Source organism: Sorex araneus, chromosome 2 (genome assembly GCF_027595985.1).
Source record: "Sorex araneus isolate mSorAra2 chromosome 2, mSorAra2.pri, whole genome shotgun sequence".
In the NCBI taxonomy this organism is placed as follows: Eukaryota; Metazoa; Chordata; class Mammalia; order Eulipotyphla; family Soricidae; genus Sorex; species Sorex araneus.
The window spans coordinates 231918361-231936586 of NC_073303.1; the positions used below are offsets into that span (position 1 = coordinate 231918361).

The following is an 18226-nucleotide window of genomic DNA, read 5'->3' on the forward strand; positions in this document are numbered from 1 at the left end:
GCCTCTGCTGTTGCCCACAGACCCCACGGCCGTGCAACTGGAGAACTTCCCAATTCACGCCATCACCGGGGTCCTGAAGCAGTGGCTGCGGGAGCTGCCTGAGCCACTCATGACCTTCGCACAGTACAGCGACTTCCTCCGGGCAGTGGGTGAGCCGGCGCACATGTGGGGTTCCTGACCCCCAGGGTGAGGTGGGCCCTGGGCAGCGCTGACACCCCACTGCCCCCCGCAGAGCTGCCTGAAAAGCAGGAGCAGCTGGCGGCCATCTACGCTGTTCTGGAGCACCTGCCCGAGGCCAACCACAAGTCCCTAGAGCGTCTAGTCTTCCACCTGGTCAAGCAAGTGTCCGCCGAGGGGCAGGCCTTGGGGGTGGGCCGGGGCCTCTGGGCGCCTCCTAAGTGACACCGCCCTGCAGGGTTGCCCTGCTGGAAGACGTGAACCGCATGTCCCCCAGCGCCTTGGCCATCATCTTCGCGCCCTGCCTCCTGCGCTGCCCCGACAACTCAGACCCGCTGACCAGCATGAAGGACGTCCTTAAGGTCACCGCGTGAGTGATACCCACAGGATCCAGCCTGACTGCGGGGCACTGGAACTAGCCAGGGGCTGGGGGGTGCAACACGCAGCACGGGTCCTGTGTTTTCCATTTGACCCCTCCAGATAGGCAGTGCCCCTCACATCCCAGAGGCCTGCAAGTCCCATCAGCCCCTTGGATGTGGGTGATTTGAGGTTGAACCTCAAAGGTCGCCTCCCGCCCACACGCTGGCAGGTCAGCACGGCCTCTGGGCTCCTTGCTGCTCGCTCCAGGCCAGGGCCCCATAACTGACCCAGACAACTGAACAGGTGGATGTCCTATGGGCCCATCAGTGGGAACCCCAGGGACCTGGGCCCAGCACCCCTAGCCAGGTCATTGTAGGGTGACCGGGGTCAGCGTCTATCGTCCAGGAGGATCTAGTCTGGAGGATCAGGTCTTGAGGACCCGACTAGCCTTCGGGGCGGTGAGCGAGCGACATCCCTGCAGGTGCGTGGAGATGCTGATCAAGGAGCAGATGAGGAAATACAAGGTAAAGATGGAAGAGATCAGCCAGCTGGAGGCTGCTGAGAGCATCGCTTTCCGCAGACTCTCCTTCCTGCGCCAGAACTCGGTGAGCACCAGCGCTGGGCTGTGGGCAGGGGCAAAGCAGGGGCGGGGCCTAGAGGGACAGGTCTGATAGGGCTAGGACTCAAAAGGGGCGGGTTTAGTCAGGGGCGGGGCCTAAAGAGTTCTGATAGGACTAGGACTTACAAGGGGCAGGACCTGTAGGGCTACTGGACTCTTTCCCTCCGTGGGGGCGGGGTCTCCCTAGCTGGGGCGTGCCTGAGGGCAGGGCCTATCCAGTTGCTCTATCACGGATAGGCCCTCCAACGTGTCTGTGGCGGGGCCCACCTGGGATGGCCTCTGTTTTCCACAATGCCCAGCTCTTGGCCACATTGCAGTGCATCTGGGCCAGACCTTTGTGGCAGCACCAAGAGGGCCAGAGTCCCTCCTACCTGCCAGAATTATCGCTGACCAACCTCTCCGGGCAATGTAACCTGTCCGGGCTCAGGCCCTTCCCAGCCCCGTGCCAGCTGACTGGAGCCACCAGTGCTTGGGAGAAGTGGACTGGGATGGGGTTCCTCAGAGGACCCGTCGTTGTCCTTTGGGCCAGGGTACTCTTCTTCCCTGTGGTCACCTCTGTTCATCTTTCTCCCAGCCATGGCCTCTCAGACTGGGGTTCTCGTCTCCCTATGAGGGGGTCCTGGTATGTATGTGTTGGGCGGGTCTGCATGCCTCCCACTGCAGTGCATGCGGGGTCCACTTAGAATAGGTGTGCATGCCCTAATCCTCTGGAGGGGCCTGCCGACCCCACCCTCACTAACCTGCTGGTTACACGACCCCCTCCACCTCTCTGGTGAGAGCCCACCCACCCCTTGTGGGGCCCAAGGCACCCCCCAAACATACACCATTTTTTGCATCACAGGGCAAGAGCCCCAAGGCCCAATCAGGTGGCAGTGGCAGCAGGAGCCCTGAGGAGCTGGGGACGCTGCTGGAGGAGGAGGCGGCTGCTGGGGACGAGGATCAGGAGAAGGACATTCTCATCGAGCAGATTCAGTCTATCAAGGAGGAGAAGCAAGTGTCCCCCCACCCCCACCCACCCCGAGCTCAGCTGATGGTCAGAGGCTGATGTGGCTCTGTGTGGCTCCTGACTTAGGTGGCATGTCCATGGTGTCTTGGCCAGGGCCCTCCATCCCCACCTTCACAGGGCACCCAGGGGACATGATGGCCCTGACGCTGTGCTGGCTCGTTGCGGGGCTGGGGGGCTGCTTCAGTGGACGTCTCTCCCCCCCAGGGAGGACATCACCTACCGGCTGCCTGAGCTGGACCCGCGTGGCTCAGATGAGGAGAATGTGGACTCGGAGACGTCAGCCAGCACAGAGAGTCTGCTGGAGGAGCGCGCAGGGCGCAGCGGTGCTGCCGAAGGTCAGTACCTGCGGCCTCGGCCGTTTCCCCATGTCCACCATCTGGGCCTCACCCCCACTGCAGTAACCCTACCATCTCTTTCAAAAGGGTCCCCCGCACCGGGTACCCCCTGCCCCAGCACGCCCGCCCCGAATCCCTTCCCCGCCGCGGGCGCCCCTCCGCGACGAAGGCCATCGTGTTCCTTGACGGTCAGAGTGAAGACGCCCCGGCGGACCCCCGTCATGCCCACGGCCAACATCAAGCTCCCGCCCGGCCTGGCCTTGCACTTGGCTGGTCTCGCGCAAGGCACCCAGCAGGCTGCCCCAGTGAGGCGCCGGGAGCCGCCTGCCCGTCGCCCGGACCAGGTACACTCCGTCTATGTGGCACCTGGCGCCCACCTGCCCGCTCAGGGCCCCCATGAGCCGCTGGACACGGATGAGCAGCTGCCAGGGGCCCAGCGGAGGTACTCGGACCCCCCCACCTACTGTCTGCCTCCTGCCGCGGGACAGGCCAACGGCTGAGAGCCCAGCCTGAGCCTACCAAGGTGCTCTGGAGGGGAAAGACCAGGATGCAGAGCTCTGGGGGATGTGCACTCCCAGGGCAGCACCTAGGAGAGTGTGGTTGGACCACAGCTGGGCTGACCCAAAGTGCCAGTCCTGGGGGGGGGGGGGCGTGGCCCTTCTTCCCTGTTTTGTACGTTTTTAAGGTAGCTTCCTGAGTGGTTTACATAACTTGAAACTGTAACAGCCTTAACAGAAGACCAAAATCTTTTTTATACTCCTGCGAACTGGGATATTCATTCCTGCATCTTCCTGGGGGCCTCAGAGCCCCACCACCGCCACTGGTCAGCTGGGGAGGCTCAGACCTGCACAGAGGGCTTACACAGAGGGACAGTCAGCCACCTGGGTAAGGTGTGCTGCTTAGCATCGGAACTCCCGGGCCAGGCCGTGCTCCCTGAGGCTGCAGCAGAATGCACCCTGGACACCTGGGAAGCCACCCGCACAGGAGTCCCAAGGGTCAGCACACCAGCTGGGGACCCCTGCGCTGGGTCTGTGAAGGGCGGCCCACAAGCCCTGCAAAATAAAGACAAAGTGCCTGTGATACCTGCATATTCTTGACCTTCGGGTCTGGGATTCCCCATATGTCTCAGGCCAGAGCAGGAGCCGGTGCCACCAGCCTCTCCCAAGCTGTTACTGAAGGGTTGGGGGGAGTGCAAGAAGCCTGCTCAGTGGAAACATAAGAGAGCAGTGCCCTCTCACACGGCCCCCACCTTTTAAACACGCGGGGCTTGCTGGGAAGTGTGGTTTGCAGGGAGGGAAGGGGTCTGGGTGGTGTGTGGCCCCCCTACCCTAGGGGTCCTTATACTTGCCCCTCCCCCACACCGAAAGTGAGGGAGCTTCACTTGCCTGGGTGAGGGGCTGGCAGGACATGCCTGCTTCCTAGGGCTTCTCTTCGCAAGGAGTCTGGGCATGAGGGGCACCTTTAGAATGCACAGCCAGCTCTCATCTCCCTAGAAATAGCTGCCCATCAAGCCCAGAAACAGCTGTGGAGCCTGGGGCCAGGAGAGAGTGGAAGCACTATTCTGACTCGGGTGCTTGGACAGAAAAATCTATGCAGGAGTGAGCTTAGGGGAGGATTCTGGGCGGTGGTGATGGAGTAAAAGGTCACAATGTCCAAAGAGATAGTCCAGCAGCTAGTGTACTTTCATTGCACAAGGCCAACTCGGTTCAATTCCCGGCATCCTATATAGTCCCTCAAGTGATTCCTGAGTGCAAGCCAGGAGTAACCCCTGAGCACCCCCATGTGTGGCCCCAAAATAAAAACAACAAAAGATGAGGACAAATGGAACGTGTCCGGGTAGTTAAATGACCAGGTCCAGTCATAAAGCAAATAGCAAGCATGACTTTTCACTCTGGAGAGGCCAGTGTTCTAAACACCTACCTCCCCATCCTCTCTCCTGCCCGCCTCACATCTACATTTCTTTCAAACTATTTGCTTCACTAAAAATTCATTTTTAGGGGCTGGAGCGATAGCACAGCGGGTAGGGCGTTTGCCTTGCACGCGGCCGACCCGGGTTTGAATCCCAGCATCCCATATGGTCCCCTGAGCACCGCCAGGAGTAATTCCTGGGTGTAGAACCAGGAGTAACCCCTGTGCATCGCCGGGTGTGACCCAAAAAGCAAAAAAAAAAAAAAAAAATTTCATTTTTAAAAGACGAGCGATTCCGCCCGGAGTAAAGATGGACGCGGTGGCAAAGCGCACTTCCGCCCAAAACAAGTCGGCGAGAACTAGCGGAGTTCATCCGCCCAGAGGGCACTTCCGCCCTTTCCGAAGATGGCGCCGGCGGAAAGCGCGGGCTACTGCCGAGCGGTGACGACCGCGTCCAGACTGGAGCTGAACCTGGTGCGGCTGCTCTGCCGCTGCGAGTCGATGGCAGCGGAGAAGCGGGACCCAGACGAATGGCGTCTGGAAAAGGTGAGACGAGCCAGCGCTGCCTCGAAGGGCCCAATTCATGGAAGGTTGCGATTCAGCTCCCTCATCGCCAGCTGAGCCACGCCCCTTCCGGTCGTGCAGCCACGTCCACCTGGAGCCACGCCCCTTTGTGGTCCCGCCCATTTTCTCGCGTGACTACAGCCTCTTTCCGCCACTTACCTCTTGGATAGGGGTCCCCTGACACCTCACTTTCCCTCCTAGTACGTGGGGGCCCTGGAGGACATGCTGCAGGCCCTGAAATCCCATGTCAGGTGAGTGGAGGGCACAAAAGGCCTGGAGGGCCGACCCTTGCCCCAGAACCAGGATCCTGGAAGGGTCTGACGTCTGCTCTCCTTGCAGCAAACCCGCCTCAGAGGTGCTCAATGAATATTCCCGTAAAGTGGATTTTTTGAAGGGGATGCTGCAGGCAGAGAAACTGGTAAGTACGTGGCCTCGCCACCCAGGTGCCCCTGACAGCAACCTCAACACTCCCACCCAGGTCCCTGGCATTGCCCCACCCCGCCACTGTCACTTGTCCTCTGCAGACCTCCTCCTCTGAGAAAGCCCTGGCCAACCAGTTCCTGGCCCCAGGGCGTGTGCCAACCACTGCCAGGGAGCGGGTACCAGCTACCAAGACAGTGCATCTGCAATCCCAGGCGCGGTACACCAGCGAGATGCGCAGCGAGCTGCTGGGAACGGTAGCACCCCACCTGGGCCCAGGGGCGGGGCTGGTGGCCAGAACAGCTGATATGGTCAGGCGCAGGGACAAGGCAGGGGAGGGTGCAGCCAGGAGTCTCAGCCCTGGGCCATCAGACAGGCCTTCCCAACAGAGGAGCACTGTCATGAGGTTTTGCTAGATGGATAGGAGTTTGGGGCAAGGCACAAATGAAAGTGGCAGCTCCTGTCGCCTGCCTGGCTCTGCCCAGAGTGAGGGTTGACTCTCGCCCTGCCACAGGCAGCTGCTGTGTTCCTCGCACGGCCAAAGGCCCAGACGTGTCAGTACTTTCCCTGATTGAGGGGGAAGATGATCCGAGGTCAGGAAAGACAGTTCAGGGAGGACAGGTGGATGACATCATTTCCTTCTTCCCCCAGGACTCTGCGGAAGGTGAGTCCTCCTCCCCACGTGTCCAGAGGACTGCTGCTCGGAACCCACCCACAAGAGGGTCCTGGGGACACCACCGGGTCACAGCGGCCCCCAGAGGAAATAGGGCCCGGTGTTCAGAGCTGGGCTCTAGGGGGGAGTTTGCAGGGAACCCTGTGGAGGCGAGGGAAGCTTCCTGACCCTGCAGCTGGTGGGGGTGAGACAGGCATTGGCTGGGGACTGCAGCACCCCAAGACTGGATCCCTCCCCAACCCTCCTCTGACCTTCTCTGCAGAGCTCCAGCTTCCTGTGAGGAAAAGGAGGTGAGTGTCTGCCCCAGGACCTTCCTGGGGGCGGAACCCGGGATGCTGAGCCCCACCCCCGGGACCTGGGGGACTGGACGGTAGTCTCTTCTCTCCTCACCCCATGTCCACATCCACGTGTGTGCTCAGTGGCGTGGCAGGTCCCAGGCCAGGGGATGAGAAGCAGTCAGCTGCCGAGCTTGACCTGGTTCTCCAGCGCCAGCAGCAGCTGCAAGAGAAGCTGGCAGAGGAGATGCTTGGCCTGGCACGGAGCCTCAAGACCAACACACTAGCGGCCCAGAGTGTCATCAAGATGGACAACCAGGTGAGGGTCACGGGGTTCTGTGCCCTCTGTTCCTGAGGCAGCGACTGGCACAGGGGTGCCGGGGCTGTGGCTTAGCTGCATGGATAGGAGTACGGGACAAGGCCTCAGGCACCATTCTCCACGGCGGAGGTGCTGCTGGTGCCAACAGGCCAGTGGGCCTGAGGGGAGGCCCCAGGCAGCCTGGCTGTGGACATCCTTGTGCCTCCGCGCCCCCAGACCCTGTCGCACTCACTGAAGATGGCTGATCAGAACCTGGAGAAGCTGAAGACGGAGTCCGAGCGGCTGGAGCAGCACGCGCAGAAGTCGGTCAACTGGCTGCTCTGGGCCATGCTCGTCATCGTCTGCTTCATCTTCATCAGCATGATACTCTTCATCCGCATTGTGCCCAAGCTCAAATAAAGGCTCACCCACCACCTCCAGCCTGTGTCCATTCTCCCTGTCCCTGGGGGTGTCTGAGCAAAGGGGCCACAGGTCAGCAGCCACCCCCACCCAGGAATCCCCTTGGGATGAGTCAGCTGGACACACTTCTAGGGTGAAGCCGGGAGACCAGCCTGGAGGAGGGGCAGTGGGGGAGAGGAGTGTCTGGATTGAAATAGGTTGTTCGGGGAGCAACCCTCCTCCCCCAGCTGCCACTGAGACAGTGTTACCCAGTCATTCCACTCCACACACAACACATGAGCCTGGGGGCCCACCCACAGCTCACCCCAGCATATCAGAGAATTGAGCTGGACCCTGAATGGCCATGAGCTAGGGATACCCGGGCAGCGAGTTCTGGCCCCCTGCTGTCCGCCGCTCCAGGCTGAGGACTGAGGAACAAAGAGGGAGATGAGGGTGTACAGTGACCATCCTTGAGGCCTGCAGGGACATACCCCAGGGTCTCTGCATGGAACCACCAGGTACAGCTTGGTTAGTGTTCTAGTGGCTGCACTTCTTTTGGGGGGATTGGCGCCTGGAGCAGTGCTTTGGGGCTCGCCCAGCTCAGAGAGACCAAGTAGCCCCAGCAGTGAAGGCCCGAGGGACCTACACACCGGGGTGGGCATTCTCCGTCTGCCTACTTCTGCTGCCCTCTAGTGGCAGCAGTGCCTTTAAAAATTTACTTTGTGTTGGGTTTTTGTTCAAGTGGGGGGTGGAGAGTTGTCGAGCTCCCTTCATGCAGAAACTATGCTCACGTCTCTGAGCTGTCACGTGACCCGGAGTTTATATATTGATTTGTTTTTTTTATTTTGGGGTCACATGCTGAGATGTTCAACCTGACTCCTGACTCAGGAATCACTCTTAGAGGATTCAGGGGATCCTATGAGGTGCTAGGGATCGAACCCAGGTCGGCTGCATGCAAGGCATGCAGGCCTACCCGTTCATCAATATTGCTCCAGCCCTCGAACTTTAAACTGAAAGTGTTCCTGGCACAGTTGTTGAATGACATTGGCAGCATTTGGGAAAACCTGTCCCCATCTTGGCTGAAACATCCAGCCACTAAAGGCAGGGGGCTGAGTGCTGGGCAACCACCTTCCAGCCACTGAGCTGGCCCAGTCTGCAGGCTGCTGAAGGGTCCTGTATGACTTTTCTGGCCCGGGACATGTGTGAGGTCCATCCGTGGCACAGCACATGCAAATTCTTGCCCTTTGGTTTGAGTTTTATTGGGGCATGGGGAGGGGGGTCACTGAACTCCATAATGAAGCGATTTTTGGTTTCCTTAAGTTTTTGTAACTTTTTTTTTTTTTTTGCTTTTTGGGTCACACCCAGCAATGCACAGGGGTTACTCCTGGTTCTACACTCAGGAATTACCCCTGGCGGTGCTCAGGGGACCATATGGGATGCTGGGATTCGAACCTGGGTCAGCCTGGGTCAGCCTGGGTCGGCCGCGTGCAAGGCAAGCGCCCTACCCGCTGTGCTATTGCTCCAGCCCCAAGTTTTTGTAACTTTTATATTTTTCTATTTCATTTACATTTTCCGTTGGTTACTTAAAGCAGTACTTTAAACTACAATTGCTGGGGCGGGAGAGATGGTCCTCGGAGTAAGGCCCGTGCCTTGCAGCAGTCAATCCAGACTCAGTCTCCAGCACAGCATGTCCTACCTCCAAAAAGATGCATCTGCTATGAGGTCCGAGAGTGCATCCACAGGGTTGGAGTACGCATGACAGTGCAGATCTTGCACGCAGGAGGCGTGCGGGTTCATCCCACCATATCGCACAGTTCAAGAGCACTGCAAGATACGGCCAGAAAACAAAGCAGAAAGATGCAATTTCTGAGTAAATAAAGGAGTAAAAGTTTCCCCTGAGTCCCCGAGTTTTCTTAAAAATAAACTAAGAGTCAGAGTGACTCATTGGTATACAAAAGAAGTCGGATTCCATCCTGCTCTTTTTTGTTTGTTTTCTTTTTTTGGTTCTGCACAGGGGTTACTCCTGGCTCTGCACTCAGGAATTATCCCTGGCGGTGCTCAGGAGACCATATGGGATGCTGGGAATTGAACCCGGGTCAGCCGGGTACAAGGAAAACGCCCTACCCGCTGTGCTATCACTCCAGCCCCCCATCCTGCTCTTACAAGGTTTGGAGTCGCCTGGGGCATCAGCGGCCTCCACCAGGCCCTGCCCCTCCGGCACTCACCAGGCCCCGCCTCTGTTAACTCCGCCCCTCCGTAATCGGGCCACGCCCCCTAGGCCAGGCCCGCACCTCGAGGCTCCGCCCTGGCCCTGAGGAGCGAGAGGCCAGAAGGGTCCGGTCTGCAGTTACGGCACTGGCCCAGGCGCCTCTCTGAGAGCGTCCCAGGCTCGGAGCCCAGGACGCTGGGACAGGTGAGCCGTCGATGCGGCCCGCAGCCCAGGCCGAGGTCCGGGTGGTGCCAGGGACGGTGTCGTAGACTACACACTCGCACCGTGGCGAGGAAGAGAAGCGGGGGGGGCGGGGGGGAAATCGCAGGGCGCGTTACGTCACCTATATTTGCATAGAGCCCTTCCTGGTTGGCGCCGCGGCCCAATCGCGAGCGTCCGTGCGCGGAGCCCGCCCAGCGCCGCAGGCTCGTCCTCTATCTCCCGTGTCCGCAGGCCGCCCGCCGTCCGCTCCCGCCGCGCGCGGGCCCTACCGCGCCCCGCGCCCCGCGCCCGCCGGCCTGGGGCCGCCCGGGGCCCATGTCTCCCCGGGAGCGGCCCCACATCCGCAGCCCTCGGGGCCACCCGCACAGCCGCCCGCTTGACCCCGGGCCCCCGGTGAGTCCAGGAGTCTGCACTGCAGGATTGAGGGCGCCCCGCTTGCCTACTCCCGCGGTAACCCCTGCTCCGTGATCCCCGTGGCTTCTGCAGCGGACGGAAACCAGCGCCCGCCGCCCGTTGTGCCAGCCTCAACCCACAGCCTGCAAGATCAGGCCCAAGAAGATTGTATTTGAGGATGAGCTGCCCTCCAGGGTCCCCCGGAACGCCACGAGGCCCCCTGGCCGAGCCCCAGAGAAACCTCTGCTGAAACGCCACCCAGTGCCCGACTATGAGCTGTGAGTGTCCCCTCAGCCCCCGTGAGATTCTGGAGGCCTCTGAACAGGGGATGCAGGGAAGGGGCACCAAGCTTGGGGCCACAGTAGCTGCACATGAGCTCACCAGACAAAACCAGCCTGTAGGCAGCCAGACCAGCTGGAGCAAAGAGAAGCAAATTGAAGGGATTGAGGCAAAAGAAAGTCTATTCCATGCCCCAAACTCTACAGGAAATATCCCCCCGTGAGCAATGCCAGGACGCGGAGCCAATATGCTGCCGTCTTCCAGGACCAGTACCCGGAGCTCTTAAAGCTTCAGCAGAACGTGGATCAAGCCCAGGCAAAGCTGCAGCAGCTGAAGGCCCTGCTGAGCTCACTGCCCCCGCCCCAGAGCCAGGTCAGTAGCAGAGGCCTCCTGGGTGAACTGGGCACCTGCTTCACCCAGTTCCTACCAGCAGGGTGCGCTGCAGGGCCTCGGGGGACCGGTCTGAGCTCTTCCCTCCCGCCCTGCAGAAGGAGGCACAGGTCACTGCTCACCTCTGGAGGGAATTTGAGAAGAAGCAGAAGGTAAGTGTGAGGAGCACCCCAGCCTGCTGGCCCTGCAGCCTGGCCACATGACCCCAGTTTCTAGGAAAGAAAACTGAGGCTCAGACAGGAGAGAGCTGCCACAGCAACCCCCCTCCCTGGGCTCTTGCCCACCCAGGACCCCAGATTCCTGGACAAGCAGACACGCTGCCACTACCTGAAGGGGAAACTGAGGCATCTGAAGATGCAGATCCGGAAGTTTGACGAGCAAGAAGATAGTGAGGGCTCCGTGTACTTCTGAGCATCCAAAGACCAAGTGGGGTCTAGAAAGGGGTGTGGCTGCCCTTGCCTCTCCCAACCCCCAACTCTCCACTTGGGGCAGCTAGTTGCTTACAAAGGCCTTTGAACCCCAGAACCCCTCCTCCAGAAAGTCTTCCAGGAACTCCAGGCCCCTCTTTGCCCGATACCCTGGCGGACCCAGGTCTCAGCCACCATCTCTCGGATCACTGCCACAGTCAGTGGAACTAATATGTATTAAATGCTGCTGTGTACAGGCACTTCACACTCCTCAAGCTGTCAATACAATAAACTGTTCTCCCATTTCCCAGGGGTAAACTGAGATTTCTGAGAGGGACTTGGGACCTCCAGGCTCTGGCCTCTGCCCAGAGCCTCAGGGGTCTGATCCTGTTGCTCAACTTGCTCGGTGGCCACCAGGTGTTCTCTGGAGGTGCGCAGAGTCTGCGCGTGCATCTGACCCCAAAGGGGTGAACTCAGCCTGGAAACCTGTGAGAGGTGCTGATACCCCAGATAAAAGGTGCTTCTCTACCCCACAGCACAGCCAGTGGCTTCCCAAATTGCCTCCTGCTGGCCATCAGTACCAACCCCCATGCCTCAGCCTCCCGGGGGGAATCTGGGGCTTGTGGCATGGATGTACCCATTTCAAGCAGCTTGACCCGTACATTTCAAAGGCACTGGGGCTCCTTCCATCTTCGTTGGACTACTCAGCTTTGCGTGGCGCTTATCCCCCCAGTGCCTGATTCCAGCAGATGTGTTGTTGGGAAGATCCGAGCCATCTGCACCCTGACCCCGCAGCCAATCTGTGGCCGAGGAAACAGGCAGTAGGGTCTGTAAGGGACCCACCCCATGGGCCAGAGCTAGGCCGGCGGGTAGGGGCTTTGCCTTACACGTGGCCAGACTAGGTTCAATCCCGGCACCCCATAGGGTCCCTCGAGTACCATGAGTCCTGAGTGCAGAGCCAAGAGTTATCCCCAAGCATCACCAGGTGTTCCCACCCCCCAGCAAAAAAAAAAAAAAGAAACCAATCCCAGATATTTCTCCTGGGGATGCTGTAGCCTGGACACATGATTAGGTCTGAGCGAAGCCTTGCTGTGGTGTTAGGTGTGAGGAACTGCCAGATGGGCTGGATGTGGACAGGTCAGGAGGCCTGTGCTTCCCATCAGACAGCAGGGAGCCCGCGCGGATCAGAAATGTCTTTTATTATTGGCCTTGATTCTCTCAGCGTGTAGTGTTCCTTATGGATACTGTCCAGGGAGCCCAGGCCGGGAGTGTCCCCACCAGCGGGGTAGGGCATTGAGGGGCAGTGGTGGCCGGGACTGGCCTGCTTCCAGTTCCTGGTCCCCGCAACACCACCGGGCCTCTGGGGAGGGCGCGGGGGAGCGTGGAAAATCAGTCTCTTTTTGGTTTCATGATCATTGAAAAAAAAAACAGAAAAGACAAACACGTCACAGTCTTTAAACAGGAGTCTGCGGGGCGGGGAGCCTCAGGGCTGCCACAGGCGTGAGGTCACTGGCCAGAGCCGTAGGGCCAGCTGAAGGTGCTGCCGGACAGCAGCATGTCCCGGATCAGCGTCTCGATGGGCGTCTTGCCCACCAGGCGCATGAAGAACAGCTGCGAGATGAGCGAGGCGGGCACAGCGCGTAGGGCAGGCAGCCGCAGCAGCAGGCGGCCGAAGCGTTGCGGCTGCCCGGGGTACTGGGCGCGCACGTACTCAGTAAGCGCCACCTGCGCCTTCTCCTGCAGGCTCTCCACGTGTGCAGGGTCCGAGAGGCCGCAGGCGTCTGCGGGGGGTGGGGGGTGCGGCAAAGGACATGGGGCGCTCAGCGGAGGCGGGGCCCAGGGCTAGCACTCGGGCATCCCCGCGCCCCGGGACAACTAGCGGGATCTGGAGCGGGGAGATGTAGGTCAAGGCAAAGTGGGCAGCACTGGGCCCTGCCCTGTATTACAAAGAGGTGGGCGGGACGGCCAGGCCCCGCCCCCGGCCGCCCGCGCCTGCAGGATCCCGCCCCCAACCCCATTCTCATCCACCTGGGCGCCCCTGCTAAACGCTCCATGGAGACGCGGACTGAACTGGGGGTTCCGAGCGTAGGGGTGCTGGGGATCCCCGGGGTCAGGGCTGCGGGGAAACGAGGGTCAGGAAGTGGGCATGCAAGGGCCGGGGTCCCCCACCCTACTCACCAGGGGTGAAGAGCGCGATGGCCTTGAGGCAGCCATACTCAGCCGAATCCACCTGCAGGCGGCCCAGCTTGTCCACCTGCTCCTGGAAGGCGCGCACCTGGTCCATGAAGGCCACGGCGCGCTCGGCGGCCATGGGCGAGGCGTGCAGACCGGCGGCGGCCAGCAGCGGGGCCGTGTGCAGGGGCAGCGCGGCCTGCGCCGCGTTCAGCACGAACAGCTCGCTCCAGCTGAGGCGCAGCAGCGCCACCTGGTCGGCCACGGGCAGCTCAGGGAAGAAGGGCGCGTGGCGCGCCCACTCCACCGTGCTGAAGAGCAGCCGCGCCGCTAGCTCGCACACGTTGTCGATGCCCAGCACGGCGCCCGCGCCGCCGCCCGCGCCGAAGCGCCCGGCCGCCGCGGGGTAGGGCTCGGCGCGCAGCAGCTGCGCGATCAGCTCCGACACCGGCTGGCCGGGGAACAGGTCCCCGCCCGCCGCCGCCAGCGCCGAGCCCGGGGGGCTGCCCGCCGGCGCCGCCCCGGCCCCCGGCAGAGAGTGCGGGATGCGGCCACGCTGCACGGCTGCGAGGGGAGGAAGAAGAAACGGGAACGCTGTCAACGGGTGGCCGCTCACGCCCTCCCGCGCCCACCCCACCGCCGGTCCTCCCCTGGGTCCCCTGCGCCACCGTCAGGGGGTGGGGGCAGGAAAACTGATGTACAAACGGGGGATGACCGGCCTGTGCCCAGGCGAGTGGCAGAAGCTGACCAGTAAGTTTTAAGGAACTGGGGGCAGGAAAGGGAGGGTTGGAGAGACACACCGTGCACACACACCCCCTACTCCCACCCGGCCAAAGTCTGACAAAAGCCACAGTCCTCTGAGCCCCCAGGCTGAGTGGGGAGGAGCCAGGAAGCAGGAATACCGGAGCCAAGGAGCCAAAAGGAGGGCTTCCCTGAGGAGGTGTGGTCAGTTCCTCTGGAAGGTGGGGGGAGGAGGCCATGGAGAGGAACAGCAGGCCCCGGGGTCAAAGGCCGGGTCGGGTGGGGTGGGAAAGTCGCAGTAGCAGGCTCAGGATCACAGAGCTGGGCCCCAGGAGGACGTCTGGGCCAGGGGAGAGGCTGGTCAGGCACTGGGAAGCTGCCCTTTGCCTCAGTGAGGAGAGGCCTGCCCTGGGCAAACAGCAGGTGGCAGCTGCAGGAGCGGGTGGTCAGTCCAGACGGCAGGGTGAGGGCCAGGGTGCCCAGTCCCTGCCCGTGTTCCACTCACCCTCCTTCCTCATGCCCACCCGGAAGCACTTCTTGAGCCGGCAGAACTGGCACTGATTCCGGTGGTGCTGGTCAATCTGGCAGTCACGGTTGGACCTGTGGGCACAGGAGGTCCCCCATGTCCTTCCATGGAGCCCCAGTCTGAGGCATCCTTGGAAGCTGGCAGGGCCTCCCTACCATTGGGGGCCTACAGGGGCCCAGCCCAGCCTGCAGGGCATGAGCAGGAACAGTACAGCAGCAAGGGCACGCTGGATGGGGTTCTGAAGGATGAGCAGGAGCTGGGCAGGGGGAGGCAATGGCTGTCAGGGTGGCCAAAGCTGAAAAGATGCCAGGGGCAGGCCTGGCAGTCCTGGGAACCAGGAGGTAACACCAGGGCATGGAGCACATGCTCTGCACCAGGGAGCGCTGAGAGCGACCCCAGCACCTCCAATGGAGACACAACAGTCCAGTGGTTAGGCCAGGAGCTGAGTGGGGTCTTGTCCCCAGGGCTAACAAAGCAGAGCTCTGTGGGTGGAAGGAGGGTTTGGGGCCAGGGGTGCCCGTGCCCACCTTCTGTGACCCTGAGACCTCACACCACTCCCAGCACCCCCACCAAGAATGAATGAATAAATGAAGCTGCCTCAGTCAAACAGTCTGAGCCTCCCTGGGGACCGGTGTGGCCCCACCCTCCGACCAGCACCTGCTCACTCCTGCCCTGCCCAGACACTCCCCACCCCCACAACCAGCACAGCAAATGGTCAGTGATGTCCAGATTCCACATTAGGGCCAGGGAGCGATGGCCACACAAGTGAGTCCCCAAGTTCAATCCCCGAGTCCCGACCCAACCCTGCTGGGCCATACCCCCACCCAGCATGTGTCAGAGCTGTGTCCTCCTGCTCACAGGGTCGCTGGGGGTCACTCGGTCCCAGGAGGAGGCCCCTGGAGCAGCCGCCAAGGGAGCTCAGGCAGAACCAGAACAAAGGGGGCAGCTCGGCTGGGCAGTGGGAGGGACCTGGGCAGCGGGGTGGAAAAGGCCAGGTCGCAGCAGACGGCCAGGCTGCCCACCCCCGCACCTCACACTGCGGCCCCCAGGTCCCACCCCTTAGGGTGCCCTTCCCTCACTCCACTGTCCTGAGGGTCTGGCTCCCAGATGCCAATCATCCCTTCCTCGGACTCAGGCTACGCAGGCTGGAACTGGGGTTACCGAGGTCCCCCCAGCAGATGGCTGGGTGCAGCTGAGAGTCCAAGAAGGACCTACACAGTGGAGTGACCCTCTGTTCCCTACCAACGCAGCCCCCCCCAGACCCCCACCCTGACCGGGCCGCCAGCCACAGCAGAAATGAGGCCAAAGTCTGGTGGCCCAGTTAAGAGGCCCCCCCACCGACCCCAGAGCCGGGGCCAAACTCCTTCCCAGGGACCCAGGGTCCTAGGGTTGGGGGGGGCTCCTGGCTGCCTTCTCCTGTATGCCTGTGTGGGGAGGAACCCGGCACAGCGGCTGAGGGTCTCTGGGGCTTGGCTCACCACCAGGGGGTTGGGGGGCGCAGCACATACAAAGTCGGGTTTGCCGGCAGCATGACAACTCACCAGTGAGAGAACAGGGTTTGGGCTGGGCAACGGCCCCCCAGAGCCACTGATGGTGGTGCCCACCCTGCAGTGGGAAGCCACAGCCCCCAGGTCAGGCAGTTCCCCAGAGCCTCCCTCTGAACCCTTCCTGCCAGGGGCTGCAGGACCCAAGCAACAGCCTGGCCTAATGCGGCTGCGGGTCTGTGGGACCCCTGGCCGGAGGGGGCGGGGAAGGGGGACTCAGAGCAGCGTCCCTGCGCCCCCAGGCCCAGCGGCCCCCACCCCGCACCAGCTAGGGCAGCCGGGCTCCCGCCTCCGCCTTGGGTGGCCAGAGCGACTTTGGAAGTGATATTTGACCCCAAGGGCGCGCCATATCGATCCGCGCGCGGCCTCAGACAATGGCCTGGCCGCGGCCAGCTGCCGGCTCCAAGTTTCACGTTCGATTCCCGCTGGGGGCCCCTCATGCCAGATCCTCAAGATAGGGATGGCCCAGGGAAGGGTCCCCAAGGTCCGAGCCCTGACAGCGCTCCCACCTATCAGGGCGCCCTCGGGAGGGAGGAGCCACCCACCGAGGCGGAAGCTACTGAGGACCACCTGATGGGGGGGGGCGTGCACAGCTGCGGCGCCAACTGTATACCCGGGCTCCGGGAAGCCGTGGGGAGGGGGGCCGAGCCCCTGGCTCCGAGGGGCTGTGCAGGCCCGGAAAGGTCAGCGCCTGGCCCAAGGTGACCGCGCAAACCAGAGGCCAGGCCGGGCCGGGGGCGGCGGGCTCACCGGCAGGTGTAGGTGAGGTTGCGGCGGATGCTCCGCTTGAAGAAGCTCTTGCAGCCCTCGCAGGTGAACACGCCGTAATGCTTCCCGCTCGACTTGTCCCCGCACACCACGCAGTCCACCTGCAGCCCCGGGCGCTCCTCGTCGCCGGGCTCCGCGTCGCTGGCGGCGCCCGAGGGGGAGGCCGAGTCGTCCTCGGCCGCGCGCGGGTAGCCGCCCGCCTTGTCCACGCCGTTTGTGTCCCCGCCGCCGCCCGGGCCGCCCCAGCCACCGGTCACCATGGCCATAGCCCCCGGGCAGCGGGGCCGGGGCGCCCTGTCCGCGCGCCTCCCGCCGGGCACCCCTGTGCGCCCGGGGCACCCTAGGCGGCGCGCATCCGGCCCCGGGGCGCGGGGGGCACCGGCTGCACCCCCCGCCGAGAAAAGTTTTGCAGCAACTTCCTGAGGCCGGTAAGCGCGCCCGGGCGGAACTGGTCGGGCCGGTTCCAGGCCAACTTTCCCACGCGTGCGCGGGGCCGGGGCCGGGCCCGAGGGGGCGCGCTAGAGGCGGGGGCCGGGGGCGCGGGGGACTCGCGGCCCGGCGCCCCGGGGCCGCGGCGGGAGCGCGCGGGCCATGGCCCGGCCCAGGCTGCGCGGGGAGGCGGCCTCCGGCCTGGCCGCCGCTCGGCCCGGCGCTGCGGCCAACTTAGCGGGCCGCCATGCGTGCGCCGCAGGCCGGGGGGAAAGTTTGGCCGCAAGTTGTGCGGTCGCCCGCGGCGGGGGGAGGGGCGGCGGGCGCGCGCCGGGGCTCCGCGCCGCGCCCCCCGGCACTCGCCGCGCCCCCGCCGGCCGCTCGGCGCCTGCCGCACCGCCGGCCGCCGCGCTCCAGCCGCCGCGGCCGCGCCCGCCCGACCTGGGCCTGCGCCTGGGCCCGCGCCGCGCTCTCCCTGCCGACGACCCCGCGCGCCGGCCTCGCGCTGCGGCCGGTTTGACACACAACGTCCCATCGGTGGGGCGGGCGCGGGGCGGGCGCGGGGGCAGGGGCGCGCGCCGCGGGCTGGGGGCGGGCGCTGGTTGCCCGGGCGACGGCCGCCCTTATAAGGGCATGGGTGGCCGCGCGCGGCGCCCGGCGCCCCGGCCGGCGGGGGGACGGGGGCGGAGCGCGGGGCCCTGGCCGGGCCCGCCCCCGCCCGCGCCTCCTCCCCGCCGGCCGCCCGCGCCCCGTCGCAGCCTTAACCCCTGCCCGGCCGCCGCGCGCCGTCCCGGGCCCTCGCCAGCGCGGCCCACAGCTGGCTACCGCCGTTCCCCGGGCGCCCGGCCGCGCGCACGCGCCGCCGCCAGGGGACCCCCAGCCCCGCATTCTCGGCCGTGGCGGTGCTGGGGGTCCGGGCACCGGGGGCACGCCTCTGCGCCATCCGCACACTCCCTCGCGCGTGCGCGCACACGCACGCACACACGCACGCACGCTCCCCCGGGGCCGGCTCCGCGCTCGGGCCGCGCGGGGCGCGTCGTCTTCTAGAAGTGGCCGCTCCCCCCGCCCTTCCCCCCGCGCCGCCCCGGCCGACACCTGGGGCTCGGGTCTCT

The 18226-nt window shown here is 63.4% G+C and overlaps 4 protein-coding genes across 11 annotated transcripts in view; 3 read left to right on the top strand and 1 right to left on the bottom strand.

Moving 5' to 3' along the window:
• Positions 1-3577, top strand: part of MYO9B (myosin IXB) — a 28286-nt gene extending 24709 nt beyond the window's left edge. For 6 of the 8 annotated variants that reach the window (XM_055126429.1, XM_055126431.1, XM_055126434.1 and 3 more), the window contains 8 exons: positions 21-149; positions 233-338; positions 416-547; positions 1019-1142; positions 1731-1778; positions 1998-2150; positions 2371-2497; positions 2585-3577. In XM_055126429.1, coding sequence (XP_054982404.1) covers positions 21-149; positions 233-338; positions 416-547; positions 1019-1142; positions 1731-1778; positions 1998-2150; positions 2371-2497; positions 2585-2997 — 1232 coding nt within the window. In that variant the 3' untranslated portion in view covers positions 2998-3577. The remainder of the gene's footprint in view (positions 1-20; positions 150-232; positions 339-415; positions 548-1018; positions 1143-1730; positions 1779-1997; positions 2151-2370; positions 2498-2584) is intronic. The other 2 variants (XM_055126436.1, XM_055126433.1) reach the window with 2 other exon arrangements.
• A 1192-nt stretch (positions 3578-4769) lies between these two features.
• On the top strand, positions 4770-7075 carry USE1 (unconventional SNARE in the ER 1). The gene is made up of 8 exons (XM_004616873.2): positions 4770-4951; positions 5171-5220; positions 5309-5387; positions 5494-5646; positions 6041-6053; positions 6325-6352; positions 6482-6656; positions 6873-7075. The coding sequence occupies exons 1-8, from the start codon at positions 4811-4813 to the stop codon at positions 7053-7055; spliced, it is 822 nt and encodes a 273-aa protein (XP_004616930.2). The 5' UTR covers positions 4770-4810; the 3' UTR covers positions 7056-7075.
• A 1583-nt stretch (positions 7076-8658) lies between these two features.
• On the top strand, positions 8659-11244 carry OCEL1 (occludin/ELL domain containing 1). The gene is made up of 7 exons (XM_004616872.2): positions 8659-8670; positions 9313-9447; positions 9697-9858; positions 9952-10136; positions 10344-10509; positions 10626-10679; positions 10816-11244. Exons 1-7 carry the CDS (start codon positions 8659-8661, stop codon positions 10936-10938), a joined length of 837 nt encoding a protein of 278 aa, XP_004616929.2. The 3' UTR covers positions 10939-11244.
• An 872-nt stretch (positions 11245-12116) lies between these two features.
• On the bottom strand, positions 12117-17485 carry NR2F6 (nuclear receptor subfamily 2 group F member 6). The gene is made up of 4 exons (XM_004616664.2): positions 16668-17485; positions 14353-14447; positions 13113-13670; positions 12117-12715 (listed from the first exon to the last, which is right to left on the bottom strand). Exons 1-4 carry the CDS (start codon positions 16949-16951, stop codon positions 12441-12443), a joined length of 1212 nt encoding a protein of 403 aa, XP_004616721.1. The 5' UTR covers positions 16952-17485; the 3' UTR covers positions 12117-12440.
• Between the last annotated feature and the right edge of the window lie 741 nt (positions 17486-18226).